We start from the raw sequence: 16012 nt of genomic DNA, 5'->3' as shown, positions 1-16012 counted from the left end.
GAGGTCCCTCAATAAATTAAAAATGGAACTGACTTTTGACCCAGAGATTCCAATTCTGGGAATACATCCTAAGAATCTAGAAACACCAATTCAAAAGAATATATGCACCTTATGTTCACAATAGCATTATTTACAACAGCCAAGATCTAGAAACAGCCCAAGTGTCTATCAGTAGATGAGTAGATAAAAAAGCTGTGGTACACTTACATGATGGAATACTACACGGCTGTAAAAAAGGAAGGAAACCTTACCTTTTGTGACAGCATAAATGGACCAGGAGATTATTATGCTAAGTGAAATAAGGCAGTAAGAGAAAGACAAGTACCATATGATCTCACTTATATGTGGAATCTAATAAACAAAATAAACTGCCAAACAGAAACACAGGCATGGACACATGGAACAGGCTGACAGAAGTCAGAGGGGAGGGAAAAGAAGGGGACAGGATGAAAGAAGGTGAAGGGATTAGCCAAAGAACATATATGCATAACCCACAGACACAGACAACAGTGTGGTGATGGCCAGAGGGAAGGTAAGGCAGGGGCTGGGTGAAGGTGGGCAAAGTCGGGGGTAATAGGGACATCTGTGATAGTGTCAATTAAAAAAAAGAAAAAAAATAGAGAAAAGGCATCCAAATTAGAAAGGAAGAAGTACAATGATCTCTATATGCAAAAGACATGATCTTATACATAGAAAGCTCTAAAGAATCCACGTACAAAAAATGTTAACACTAATAAATTAAGTCAGCAGTTGTAAGATAAAATCAACACACTAAATTCAGTTGTATTCTATATACTTTCAATGAACAATCCAAAAAACAAATTTTAAAATCAATTGCCTTTTACAGTAGCATCAAAAAAATAAAAGGAATTAACCAAGGAGGTGAAAACTTTATACACTGAAAACTATACATTGCTAATAAAAAAATTAAAGAGCTAAATAAATGAAAAGCATCCAATACTCATGGATTGGAAGACTTAATGTTGTTAAGATGATATTAATACCCAAAGCAATGTACAATTCAATGCAATCTCTATCAAAATCCCAAGAGTGTTTTTGCAGAAATAGAAAAAAATATCCTGAAATTTATATGGAATCTCAAAGAACCCTGAAGAACAAAACAATCTTAGAAAAGAAAAAAGATGGAGAACTCACACCTCCTGATTTCAAAACTCACTAAAAAGCTACAGTAATCAAATCAGTGTAGTATTGGCATAAAGACACACAGACCAAAGAAATAGAATAAAGAGCCCAGAAAACAAAACCTCAGAATATATGTCCAATTCATTTTCCAACAAGGTTCTAAGACCATTCAATGTGGGAAAAGGCAGCCTTCAACATAAAGGCAGTCTTCAATGACATAGGGGAAACTGGATATACACATGCAAAAGACTGGAAGTTGGACCATACGTCACACCATATACAAAGTTAACTAAAAATTGATTAAAGACCTAAACATAAGACCTAAAAGGATAAAACTCTTAGAAAAAAACAAAGGGCAAATTTTCATGACCTTAGATTAACAATGAGTTCTTAAGTATGGCACTAAAAACACAGGCAGCAAAAGAAAAAACAGATAAACTGAACTTCCATCAAAGTTAAAAACATCAAAGGACATTATCAAGTGAGTGAAAAGACGACCCATATAATGTGAAAAAATATTTGCAAATAATGTATCTTATATGGGATTAATATCCAGAATATATTTTAAAAACTCCTACAACTTAATAACAAAAATAACTCAACCAAAAAATGGGCAAAAAATATGACTAGACATTTCTCCAGAGAAGATATACTTAATGACCAAATAAACTCAGGTAAAGATGCCCAACATAATTAGTCATTAGGGAAATACAAATCAAAACTACAATGATATACCACTTTATACCCATTTAGGATGGCTATTATTTGTTTTTAAATCTTTCAAGAAGTTCGTTTAAGGTACAAGAAAATTTCCAAGATTGCCCTGGCTGATGTGATTCAGTGGACTGAGCGCCCATCTGTGAACTGAAAGGTCACCGGTTTGATTCCCAGTTAGGGGTGTATGAGAGGCAACTGACTAATATCTCTCACATACTGATGTTTCTCTCCCTCTCTTTCCCTCCCCCCTCTCTAAAAGTAAGTAAATAAAATCTTTTTTTTTTAAAAAAGGAAATTTTCAAGATTGAATATATGGAAAAAGCAAAACATAATGTGGTAGTAAAAATAAAGAAAAAATACACAATTGTTATAAATGCATAAAATAGTTCTGGACTGACAGCCAAGAAACTAACTGGTAACTCCAATTGCCCATACAGAGGTCAACTGGGTACCTTTAGTATTTTTAACACATGAATGCATGACTTTTTCAAAAACCCAAATAAAATAAAATTTAAATACTCCCATTCTACATAAAGTCATCTACAGATGCTTTTTTAAACATTTTTTTAGAGATTTTATTTATTTATTTTTAGACAGAGGAGAAGGGAGGGAGGAAGAGAGGGAGATAAACAACAATGTGTGGTTGCCTTTCACATGCTCCACACTGGGGACCTGGCCCACACCCAGGCATGTGCCCTGACTGGGAATCAAACCAGCGACCCTTTGGTTCACAGGCTGGCACTCAATCTACTGAGCAACACCAGCCAGCACTACAGATGCTTAAAAACAATATGTTTTTATTTACATATTTTTAGACAGAGGGGAAGGGAGGGAGAAAAAGAGGGAGAGAAACATCAGTGTGTGAGAGATACATCAATCAATTGCCTCTCGCACACTCCCAACCAGGGACCTGGCCCACAACCCAGGCAAGTGCCATGACTGGGAATCAAACCAGCAACCTTTTGGTTCACAGGCCAGCACTCAATGCACTGAGCCACACCAACCAGGGCTACAGATGCTTTTAAATACACAAGATGATTATAAGGGACTTTGTTCCACATTCTTATAGATACAAAGCTAGAATGCCTGTAACCATCACTCTCAACCCTTCCCAGCCTCCACCAGAATTAAGATTTTCACACTTTTCCACCTTTGTAGACAGACAAGCTAATGGTAGGCTTTATAAATGTAAAAAAGTCATGTATCTTCAGGCAGAAAAGTTATTTATATATATTTACCTAAGTTTTATCAAATGCTAAGATCTCTGGCAAGATTTCTCATTTAAAATAGTTTTGTCCAGCCTTGACCAGTATGGCTGAGTTGGTTGAGCAGCATCCCACAAAGCAAAAAGTCGTAGGTTTGATTCCTGGTCAGGGCAACATGCCTGGGTTGCGGGCCAGTCCCCCGTTGGGGCACATGCAAGAGGCAATCAATCAATGTTTCTCTCCTACTCTTTCTCCCTCCCTTCCCCTTTCTCTATAAACAAATAAATAAACACTTTAAAATATTTTTGTCCCTGTAAATGATCCATTTTTGAAGGAACTCAAAAACAGGGTATGAATTTTAAAATAGAATACTCTTTAGACACTGGCTTTCTATCTTACACATGGCAGACAAATATAAAGACTGTTTATTGTGTTTATAGAGGTGAGATTATATAATCAATTGCAGCTACTTCAGAAACCACTAAACACATGTGACACAATCTAAATTTCAGACAGACCTGGATTCAAATGCCAGTCCCTGTGTCTGTGGCCATATAATACTGAGAAAGTACTTCAGCTCTCTGCACCACATCTCTAAAAATAAAGCTAAGAATTAATTCACTTTTCAAAGATAGTAGGGAAAAATTAATGAGCTACTGGCAAATACCTAGCACAGTGCTCAAAAAAAATTGTTTTTTATTATCAAAAGAGTAACTGTAATTCATTAATTATTTTTAAATATACTTTTGAAGTGAACTTATTTGGAAGACTTTTGATGTGCTGGTTATTTAGTGGTAGATGCCTTGGATTTTTCCCAGCTTGTGAGTCTGAAAATTAAATTTTATTTTTTTTAATTTTCTTATTATATACACATATATCCAAGAGTGGTCATGTGTAAGGTCCTGAATTCCCATCACAGTGCATTCTACATGAGACATGATCCAAAAGACTTTACTTATGTCTGCCTCTGGAATTATAAACCATAAATATGTCTGAGGCTAAATGGTACATGCATGCTTTCCAAGAGGAAGACTCATGAGTTACCCAGAGTCCCATTTAAAAGACAAGGTTCAGTATTATCTACCTCCCTCCAGCCCAGGGCCTCTAATTGATTATAATACCTCATCTGTGACATACTCTTACCATTGACCATGCAGGGCTTTCTTTTGTTTTATTTATTTAAATACAATAAACACCAGTGAAATGAGTATCCTACAGGTGACATTATTGGACATTGACAATTTACCTCTCTGCTCCACCATACCAGCCTCCTGCTTCCCCCAATCCAAGATAACCACCTGGATCTTGTGTTTAACATGCCCTTGCTACTTGAAAGCAGGCTCTTCTTCTTGTCACCTACATACAGAACCGCAGCAGCTGAGGTCACGTCTACAGCCCCTGTTTACAGTCGAATTAGCAATTGCCCTACATTCAGGACCAGCATGTTACTGCACGGAGCCTGCAAGCGGCAGTGTCAGTTTTCACCACAGCAGCAGTCAGGCTATATTTAACACGTACTCTCTTCTCTGCTGAAGGGCTGCAGCTGCGGCTGCTCGTTTTTGAAGAAAGAAGGACAAGTAGAAACTGAGGGACTCTAATAGAAAGTTGTAACTGGATGCAGTCAGCTCAATCACAAATTAAATGGACCTGTACTTAAAGGTCTAAGACGGTCAAATTTAACAATACTATAATCTTAATTAAAATGCTTAAAATACAGCTGTGACAACTGCTCTATTTCTGTGCTGTTTTAATGGATTATCATATCATTTGATCCCAAAACTGGGACATACACACTATAAAGCACAGAAGTGTTTAGGAAAAATTACAGCTCCAGGCATACAAATTAATGTATCAGTAAAAAGTCATTGATAATTTTATAGATGTAGAACACAGTTTTCAAGCAGGGGCAATGCTACATCTAGCTAGCAAAGAAAAAAGAAAATAGCAAAATAGTTTTGAATAATGCTCTCAATGGTAGAAAAGTAGACATTACAGACTTACAAGACAAGCTTGAAAGAGAACATGGTTCGCTAAAGGTCAGTATTTTGCTGTTGTTATTACTCTGAGGAATCCTCCTGAGGAGGGAGCCAAACTACTCTGAAACAGAAATGCTTTCTGGGACTCTTGAGCTTGGAAGGTTGATTATGAGAGGCCAAAATCACCTCAATGAAACTGAACAAGGATAGTTGTAAAGTTTAATCTTGGGTTCCAAAAACAACCTATCAAAAAGCCATGGGGGGAGGCAAGGGAAGAGAAAACATGTGATTTAGTCACACTTATGACTCACTAAATCTATATTGAGATGGAGCTAAGAAAACCCGCTGCACAAGCTAAGAAAATCTGCCCAAGGAGGGTGACATCCCCAATCCTCTCTGAGCTGGCAAGAGTGTATTTATTCCCTTCCAATACTGCACTATGAAAAGGAACTAAAACAAACACCAGGGTTCAAGCAGAGGGGAACTACCATGTTGGTGAGGGTGAGGGGAGGGTGCAGTTGCTACAGTGTTTTTAAGACTGGGAAAGAGATCAAGATTTCACACATGTGAAAGGCTATTACAGAAGAAGGATCAGATTTGTTTTACATGAATCCAGAGGTATCAGGGCCCACGTAAAACAAAGACAGCTGGAACTCAAAAGGCTCTCAGATGTTCCAAAGAAGCTGGCGAGGAAGAGACACACAGGAATATAGTGTCACTAGGGACACCAGAGTATGAACTTCGGTGTGAAATAGAATGGAGTAGAGACTAAAACTTCATTTATACTGAGAATCTAATATCCTTAAGATTGCCCTGATTCCGCTCACAAACTAAGGCTCTACAGACAAAAATGCCACTTCTTCCATCTATCCTACTTGCTCCACACGGGCAGTCTCAATCTGTAGCTTGATGAGAAATCGGACTGCAGACACTGGAAAAACTCCTAGGGTACTGAATTAGAAGGGATCAGGAGGCTTGAGAGTTAGTCATTGCTACTAACTCAGTGTGTTACCCTGGATGAATAATTAGGCTCTATAAAACTCAAATCTTTATAAAATGAGGAAACTGTATTAGAATATTTCCAACTCTATTTAAGTCTTGTATCTCTGAGCTGAGGTGCACTAGTTATCTCCTCTGTTACAGCTCACTGAATTTACAATAAAAAATTAAGGTGGTAATGTCCACATTTCTAAAACTAACAGTCAAGTAATATTTGAATGATTCCTGATAAACTCCATCTTAAAAACTTCAAAAATAAAAAGGATATTTTATTTGCATTTTCATCTTTAACCTGATTTAAAAGAAGGGCGGTTAAACAATATAAAATAGAAATAGGATTAAAATAAGTTATTAGGATTAGATGATAAGTATATTTAACTAGTATAGCACAAATTTTTTAAAAAATATGTGTCCTCTGTTGTAGAGTAGATACTACTTTGTACTTAATACTTAACACAATCTAGAAAAGTTAAAAATAAAACTTGAGCTCAGGCTAGCTTTAAGCGCTACAGACGAAATGAAAAGGGAGTTCTACGAAATTACCTTCACAGGCTGATCTGCTCATAAATTCCTAACTGGGCAGGTCATGGTGGGTAGTCATGCCCCAGGCCTGTAACTCCTTCAGTGAAAGGTTTTAAGCCAGCCCTACCCATTGTTCTCGAACGTGTAGGGTAACACAACTTTGAAATACCAGCAGTCATACCCCTGAAAGGGGGTAACCCTCAAGAGGGCACATAATTTCGTTAATTTTGTTAACTCTCCTGTAATCCAATCTCTGCCTTGCTTTCTCCAATCTTCCATGTACTTCCTCCCTTAATTTCAAATACCTAAAAGAAGCTGCAACACTGTTATTCTCAAGGGCATTTGAGATCTTGCTCTTTGGCATATGTTGACGTTGTGGCTCCAATAAACTCTTATAAAAATTCTCTACAGGTTTGGACATTTCTTATGTCAACAGTCCTTCTAATCTTTTTTGGCATGCTTAATAGCTTACTTTTAAAGCTTGCCAGAAAGAAGACATTTAAATACTATGGAGTTCAAGATCTATGAGATATGTTGTTTTTTAAATGAATTTATATTAAAACTTCGCAGAACTATAGGATTTTCTAGGCATCTAGAATTTTACCTTCAAAGGCAAATCCAAAAAATGTAATCAATGAGTCAGTTGACTAATAATAAAAATTCGAGAGTTCAAGTTAAGCATCAAAAAGGCAATTTTCAAAAATACTACATCCAATAATCTGAGGTGCTCTGGAGTGCATTTTAGTTTTTCCCCCCGCTTCAATGACCACTAGCACTACTGAGCTTCTATCAAGTCTCCTGATAGGTGGCAATGAGGGAATTCAATAACCGATCCTTGCCTTCTGTGGAGCTACAATCTGGGAAATATTCTTGATCATGTGTCAGACACAATGAATGGAGCAAAAATGTAATCACTATTATACTTGTTCTCAGAGACCTTACCTCTCCAAATTCTGTTTTCGCAACACATCTTCACATATTCAAAAGGTAAAAAATACAATTTTCACAAAACCTTTCTACAAGTTCCAATTTGCTGCCCCTGCCCCCACCTCTCCAAAATCACTCAATCTGTATAAATTAGAAAAAGCAGGTTCCAGCTTTGGTCTCTTTTTAGAAGGGAAAAAAAAAGTGTTCATTTGGAAAGAAAATGAGCTAGAATACCTTTGAGACATGCTCAATATATCTCACGTCTTCTGTTTCATCACAAATGTGTGGTAGGTTATCACTCAAGGTCTCACCTTTTGTTTCAGGGATTAAAATTCTAAATATAAATATATTCTTTTCTAAATATAAATCTTAAAAACACTATGAATAGTTAGTCTAAAATTGCCAAAGGAACACATAGGTAACATTTTAAAAGCCTGTGTATATTTGGAAAAGCCTTTATTTATTTAAAGTCTGTTTTGCATTAAAGTAGTAGCCTCCTCTCCACCTGGTACTCACCATTATTAAGCAAGCACTGACATGCCAATTGTGCATAAAGAGAACACAATACCAGTATAAGTGAGACAGACCACATACAGTTGTGAACATGTGTTCAAGCACTGAAATTCTCTGTACACACATTCACAGAGTACATCCCACTAATCTCTAGGAATTTGTTTTTTAAAGGTTTTATTTATTTATTTTTAGAGAGGGGAAAGGAGGAAGAGGGAGAAAGAAACATCAATACATGGTTGCCTTTCAAGTGCCCCCACTGAAGACCCAGCTCACAACCCAGGCATGTGCCCTGACTGGTAACTGAACTGGTGACCATTTTGTTCACAGGCCAGCACTCAGTCCACTGAGCCACAACAGCCAGGGCTAATCTCTAGGAATTAAAACAAGTTGGAGGGATCCCCTTTAGCAGAGAGTTCTAACCCCCACACCTGCTGCTGCTGGGAGGTAGCTGTAGCGCTCCAAGACTAGAGTGAAAAGATCTGATCTTCTAGTCTCAGCTCTGCTACTCATCAGTTGTGTGACGTTCAGAAAGTTCAATTCTTTAAAAGTCACTATCTGCCCTGGCCAGGTAGCTCAGTTGGTTAGAGCATCATCCCAATATGCCAAAGTTGCAGGTTCGATCCCTGGTAAGGGCACATACGAGAAGCAACCAATGAATTCATTAATAAGTGGAACAATAAATCATTATTTTTCTCTCTCTAAAATCAATAAATTAATTTTTTTTAAAGTCACTATCTATCTCAGAGATAAAGGATTAGTGAAGATTAAATTAAAAAGGAATAGGAAAATGTTAAATAAATTGTAGGTGTTGCTTCAGTTTATAAAAATACCTTCTCTTATACACAAATGACCTGGCATATCACCCCCTTATGGCTTTGAAAGCCATCCTCTACTATGCTGTTCACCATCCAGCCACAGACAATCAGGCTTTCCCAGATACAGTTCTATGCTTCTGCTTATGTTATCTGATTTGCCCTCTGATCCTCATTTTGAAAACATATACTAATCCTCCAAGGTCAAAAGTCATCTCAAGGTAGACTTGCTAAATCCTTATGGAATCTGTCACATTTCTCTGATCTCCTAAAGTGCTCTTCTTATATTTTAGTGATGTGACTCAGACCCACTGTATAGATAGTTGTGCACTGATCTGATGGTAAAGACCTGGAAGGGGACAGTGTCACATTTTGTTTTCCTTCCTTTCCCCTTATGCTTGGAATTTGAGATCTAATAACAGTTTTGTAACTAAGTGGTAAAGTCAGTCTTTCTAGATATGTCAAGGAGATGACTGACCTTAAATTACTTTTCTACAGATTAATACAAAATCAGAGAGAACTAAAATTCTACAACCACATTCCAGAATCTTTAGAATTTTCATATTGGGTAATACTTACAGATAGCTTTCATCACTGAATTCCTATTTAGAAAAAATTTCACTACCATGTAAATGATGATAAAGTCTAGAATAAACCCTAAAACTATTACCTGATAATTCTATTTTGGGGAATTTTCAATTGTTGAAACAACTAAAATTCCAGAGTTTGTTCCCCAATTTATTGAGTTTACTTAAAAAAAAAAAACACCTGGCTGGCGTGGCTCAGTGGATTGAGTGCCAGCCTGAGTGTGAACCAAAAGGTCGCCGGTACCATTCCCAGTCAGGGCACATGCCTGGGTTGTAGGCCAGGTCTCCAGTTGGGGGCGCTTGAGAGGCAACCACACATTAATGTTTCTCTTCCTCTCTCCCTCCCTTCCCTTCTCTCTAAAATTAAATAAATAAAATCTTAAAAAACAAAAAAACAAAACAGAGGTCTACATAACAACTTGCTGTACTTATATAAAGAACTTGTTTTTACTTTGGTGCCAACAGCTGTGCCAGCAGCAATGAACCAGTCCAATCTTGTACTATCTCCACTAGCTGACTCAGCAAGCTAGCAGGGCCACAAAGGAGCAGGTTCTTTACTTGTGTGAGTCTCTTCTCACACAAGGACAGAAATTCTATCTTGATACATTCCTAGTATTCCCAGCATGTAACTTTGCCTTGCAAATGGATGGCATTCTGCAATGTTTACTAAATTAACGCTCCCCAACTCCACTCTCTAGACACTATGACCTTACTATATGTTCTGGAAGAAAAGATGCCCAACAAACCTCATGTTCTCAATTCCATCACAAATGGGTGGTAGATTATCACCAAGTTCTCACACTTTGCAACAGATACTAGTGGTAAAAAATCTACAGCATAGATTTTCAGGTCTATTCTTAAAATAATATATCATCATATCTCTAGTAACAACAACTTTGAAAAGCCCAACCACATGCCAATAAGCAACCTACGGTAGCTTTCTCATTACTCTTACTTAGAGAAGGAAGTTTCTGGATCTTCACTGCTTCAAGAACCTAAAGATGAACTTACCATCATCTAAAGTGATGTCCTGTAGACCAATTGTTGAAAAGTTAGGTTCCTGCTGCTCTTCAGGTTCAGGTTTAATGTTCACAGTTGCTTTGTCAGATGAAAATGAAGTTGGATCACACAAATTGTGACATATTAAGGATGAAGGTGCAGAAAGACCTCCCTGACCTGTACTTTGTGCTTGAGTTGAATGCTGTCCAGAATGCATTCTGGTGGCTAGAGTTGGTGATGAGGCAGTTCCTGAGCTAGGAGATTGGTAAGGCATAGGCTGTAGCTGAGGAGACGGAGGTCCAGAAAGTGGTGAACCGGCCAGGGGATGAGAAGCTGCTGGGGAAACTGTTGTAGCAGACCCTAATTGTGAAGAACCGTATGTAATGGACTGTAACTGAGGGGAAGGCTGGCCTGTGACCTGGTCAGCCACTGGAGAAGAAAGAGATCTTTGTCCTGTGTTTGAACAATGGTATTCCATTGACTGCAGATGAGGCAGGGTATGCACAGAATGAGGTATATGGGTTAAGATATGTCCTGGTGAGGCTGAGTTTGAAGAATGAAAAGGTATGGATGATGGTGGTTGGCAGCCAAGATTTATTAAACTAGGAAGAGCTGCATCTTGCTGAAACAAAACTGGAACAAATTCTTGACTGGAGGCAGCATTAATAGGAAGACAAGTTGGTCCATTGTATACATTAGTTTGCATAGGCTCATAGGAAGACCCCACAGGAGGTGTTGGTGTGACTTGAAAAGGCTGGTGCATGACTGAAGAAGGTATCATGTGCTGTTCTTTACCAGCACTCTCATCCCTACACTGCAACTGTGGCAGATGAGATGATGTTACCATGGATGCATATGTTTGCTGGATGGGACAAACCAAGCTTCTCTGTGCTGACAGTACACTGTCACATCCGTGTCCTGTATCTGAGGAAGGCCTCTGGGTCTGGACAGGATGAGGTACAGGCAATGATGGAACTGAAGCCAAGTCAATGTCCTCTCTGTGTTCTTGCTTCATCAAAACTGAAAAAAAAAAAAAAGATCAAATCAAATGTCATTACATAACCCAATAAATAAATAAATAAATAAAAGCCTTCATTCTAGGCTACACAACAATAGCAAAAATCCAAGTCACAGACTGCCTGCAACAATGGAGAGAGAATGCAAGAAGAAAAAGAAAAAAAACAACCACCCTCAAATGCCTTCGGAGAAGGCAGATAATATAAAATGTGTGAAGTCAACAAGCATACGGCAACAGGGAATGGCTCCTGCTCTAAAAGGATTCAAGTTAAAGAAAACAACAACAAAGGCCATGCTTCTAAGTATTGTAGTATACCGTATTATCAATGAAGATTCCACTTCACCACTCCATCCAGCAAAACAGAAAATATGAGTATCAGCTATTTATTATCCCTTATCTCATAAAAAAAAAGCAGATTCATGTTTTAGGATGAGCCCACCCAACGAAAAGAAAGGCCTACTCCAAGCAGGAATCAATGCATGCTGCTTATTTCGTTCACATCAAAACAGAAAAGCACCACCAGTCCATCCGTGTCAAGACAACTGATTTCACTGTTTCTCTTAGCAAGCACTTGTGTCCATTTTTCTAGAAATTATCTACTTTAGCTTCCTATTGAAGTGCTATAACTCATTTAAAAATAACTTTCCTGAATTCACATCTCCTTGTTCAAGTTTGTACTACTTATTAACATAATTAAAAATTTCATAATCTTCAAAAAATAGAACTACAGTTGACCCTTGAACAACACAGGTTTGAACTATGCGAGTCCACTTACACGTGGATTTTTTCCAATAAATACCTGTGATGTTTTGGGAGTCCGCGGATGGGGAGAGTCGACTGTAATTCATTTTGCATCAAAAGAAAATAACTATGAGACCCAAAGCAAGATAAAAATCTTATCTGACCATTTACCAAACCCTTGCCAAGTCCAATTCTCTTCACCTAAGTGTGGTCTTAATCTGAGGAAGTGAATTAAGACCATCCTGATAATATCTTTTATTGTAGAAGAGACAACTAATGAAGAACTTGTTTTGGGGGCACTTAGGTTCTACACTTAAGTCTGGCTTTCTAGCAAGAACAGCATGGGCTCATCATTCATCCACTTGAACCTCTAAATCTGGCAACTGGTGAGCCAACCACCCCAAGGACAGAGAGAAAAGTATATATCCCCAATCTTCTTGTTGCTTCTGTCATAATGCTCATATTCCTGACCCAGTCCTCTATCCAGTTCCTGATTCTTGTTCAACTGTTCCAACTACAGTTCACTGTGTCTACTGGCTCCTTGATCTCTCTAATGCCTTTCTTTTTTTAAATCCTCACCTGAGGATATGTTTATTGATTTTAGAGAAAGAGGAAGGGGGAGAAAGAATGAGTGAGAAAGAAACACTGATGTGAGAGAGAAGCATTGATCGGTCGCCTCCCATATGTGCCCCAACCAGGGGTTGAACACACATCCTAAGTCTGTGCCCTGACAGGGAATTGAACCCACAAACTTTTGGTGTGTGGGATGACACTCCAACTAAGCCACCTGGTCAGGGTTCTGATGTCTTAACATACCTACTTTTTTTCTGATATTGGCAGAACTAGAGCTTTCTCCCTGGACCAGTGAATTTTTTCCCCCTTTTCAACTTCAACTCCTACTATGGTCCCAGGAAAGCCACAGTAAATTCTACACCCACAGTTACAGTTCTGCGTAAGGAGGAAGAATATCCAAGAGAGCCTACTCTCACCCCTGAGCAGATGGGGCCTGCACCAAAAAGGAAACAGAGGGATTGAAAACTATAGCATAACATCCATCTTTTTTTGCATGATCCAAACCTTATTTCTATGTTCCTGACACATATCTTTATATCTAGACTGAGAGTTCTGCTTTGCTAAACCAAGTGTATTTCCACCTTGCCAGACCAAGTATCACCCTTTAGTCTGTAAAGGATTCAGACTCCAACCTGACCAAAAGGAAGTCCTCATTGCTCATCTGTGGTAACTTATTCTTGTTTGGAGGGAAGTAACATAGAGAGACCTTTCAATACCTAGAATGAGTTGAGTTTTAGAACAGACTAACTCTACCTTTTGTGTTATATATGTTCCTTTTCAAACCCAGCATTTTGATGGATGGAGTGATACAGAAAAAAAATTCACTGGTGTTATGGTTTTCAAAGTATGGGAAGCCTCATGCTCTTCTTCAATGGGTGAGTGTAGAAGAATAGAATCCAAAGAGTAAGAACTCTGAATTTCCGCTTCCAGTACAAATAGAGCACCTAAACTTGCTTTTGTCCTTTTTTTAATATATATTGGCTTTTTGCATAAAAATTTATTTAAAGAACAAAATAATTTAAGCAATTTGAAAACCATTGCTTTGGCCTTATATCCTCATTTTATAGACAGGTTAATCTGCGGGTACAGTCAGGGGAAGACCTGAGATCTGATATCCTGATTGTAAGGCAAGTTTTCTCTCCCAATCAAAACCACCACAGTCCAAAAGTCAGTCTGTCCAGTCAACTATTTACAACACAGAATGTATTTTCCCACAGGTAAAATACTGTATTATACATAAGAGTCTGGCTCTACTGCTGCCCTTTAAAGCTCCATTATTCCAAAACCAGAGCTCAGATTACACCTCCAGTACAAAAAATTTCTGCTAGGCTTCAGACGGAAATACATTCCCCTCAACAACTTCAGGGATGCTGGGGTAAGGGTGAGGCTCCCCTACCCAGAACCCCATCAGAAGTTCTGGAGCTGGTGGCCGGGAAGAAGTTCAGGCAGCACCACTAAAAAAGAGCTCTGTGCTCTATTAACTATCTTCATTTTATAAAGTAAGCTGATTTTGGGGGGCAAATAATGCTAAATAGCATTTTTAATTCTAAAAAAATGTAAAAGATTCAGACATTTGCAATTAATGATTATTTCTCTACTCATATTGATATTGGTCAGATCCCTATTGCTAGGAGGTTGCCAAAAGGTTAACAAATTGACAATTCCTTTAATAAAAAACAAGAAACTTATGACTACCTAAAATTTTTGTAGGTATAATTTTAATAGGATTTATTTGCCACAAACATAAAAGGCTAAAATCTTTAATATAAAGAACTTACACAAATAAATAAGACACATGAAATAACTCTAACATAAAGGCAGGGTCAAATACCAGGATACAAAGAAGCTATTAAAGTCTGTAGAACTCTATCTGCTGATGAGAAAAAATAAATTATGCTCATGCTACAAAATTAGTATATATGACACTGTTCCATTTCTATTTTTCAAAAGTTGTGTCTATATATGGGTCAAAAGGATCTAGAAGAACAGAATGATAGTTTCAGATGGAAGAAAATTTGGGTGTTTTAAAATATTTTTCCAACTTGTCTTTATAAAAAGTCCACAGTAATGTATTTGTTTTTGTAAAAATTTTATTCAAAATTTCATTTAAAAAAAAGTCAAATGCTACAGAGAAAAAAACAGCAATCAACCAGAACAAGGACTGTCCAAACACTGTGTGTCCATTCTTCCTTCTGTTAGTGTGCCACCTGATTTGTGTTCTGTCAACCAGAAGGCCAGTGACGGATAACAGCTGTAGTCCAATCCAATATTCTCTCTGCACTCCGGGGGCCCCACTGATTTTCATTCTTATATGGAATGCCCACAAGGACACTGCCTTTATATTGTCCTTTCAGTTCATGAGCTAACAATGTAAATGCATTACATTTTTCTTTCTGTTTACCATTCGATTACTACCACTGTGATGGTAGTAACCAAATCCTGTAATCTGCTGACACTATCGCTCCCCGCATCCATTCCAAGCAGCCCTCTCCCCCTTCTTGTTCAGGTTAGACTTTACAGTCCCCATCTCAACAGTATTTGATAAGACTCCTGGACTGTATGTCATTAGTTGTTGTCTTTATAACAACTGTATCAAACTTCTCCACACTCTTCAAAGTGCCATATCACCACACTCCCCTCTGCTCACAACAGTAGATTGCATGTCATTCTTTACAGGAAAAAAAAAAATGATGCTATCATGTGGAAATCCCCTAAATTCTCCAATACTGTATCTACAAACCTTCCTAATGCACATCCACCGTGTTCATTTTCTTTACCTTCCCTCATGTTCTCCTATCTAAGGCTCATTCTAACTTCTATATTTTAAATCCTATGTCCTTCCAACTTTCTCAGGAGCCTGATAAGCTTTTATCTTCACTAATGTTCTCTCCTTTGTGCATTCAAAACACTACCTATTTGAATCACCTTCCCCTGCTCCAAAGATTTTATTTATTTATTTTCTGAGGGAGGGGAAGGGAGGGAGAAAGAGGGGGAGAAACACTGATGAGAGAAAGAAACATTGAATGGTTGTCTCTTGCACACTCCAAACTGGGGACTTGGCTGGGAATCCAACTGGCAACCCTTTGGTTTGCAGGCCAGCGCTCAACCCACTGAGCACATTAACCAGGGCAAAATCACCTTTTTAATATTGAGCCTTTTATTCACTCACACTCACACACACACACACACACACATACCCCTTTCACTCTCCACAGTAATTTGAAAACACTGAACACTGACATCTTTTACAGAGATAGAAGAAATATGGGGAAAATCATTT

At 38.0% G+C, this 16012-nt stretch overlaps 1 protein-coding gene across 2 annotated transcripts in view; it reads right to left on the bottom strand.

The window, feature by feature from the left end:
* NFATC3 (nuclear factor of activated T cells 3) overlaps positions 1 to 16012 on the bottom strand; it is a 106794-nt gene that overhangs the window by 13594 nt on the left and 77188 nt on the right. For both annotated transcript variants that reach the window (XM_053915104.2, XM_024556174.3), the window contains exon 9: positions 10413 to 11420. In XM_053915104.2, the coding sequence (XP_053771079.1) occupies positions 10413 to 11420 (1008 nt within the window). The remainder of the gene's footprint in view (positions 1 to 10412; positions 11421 to 16012) is intronic.

The sequence above is a fragment of the Desmodus rotundus genome, chromosome 12 (genome assembly GCF_022682495.2).
Source record: "Desmodus rotundus isolate HL8 chromosome 12, HLdesRot8A.1, whole genome shotgun sequence".
NCBI classification, from domain to species: Eukaryota; Metazoa; Chordata; class Mammalia; order Chiroptera; family Phyllostomidae; genus Desmodus; species Desmodus rotundus.
The sequence above is the reverse complement of the archived record's forward strand: the minus strand, read 5'-3'. Positions and strand labels throughout refer to the sequence as shown.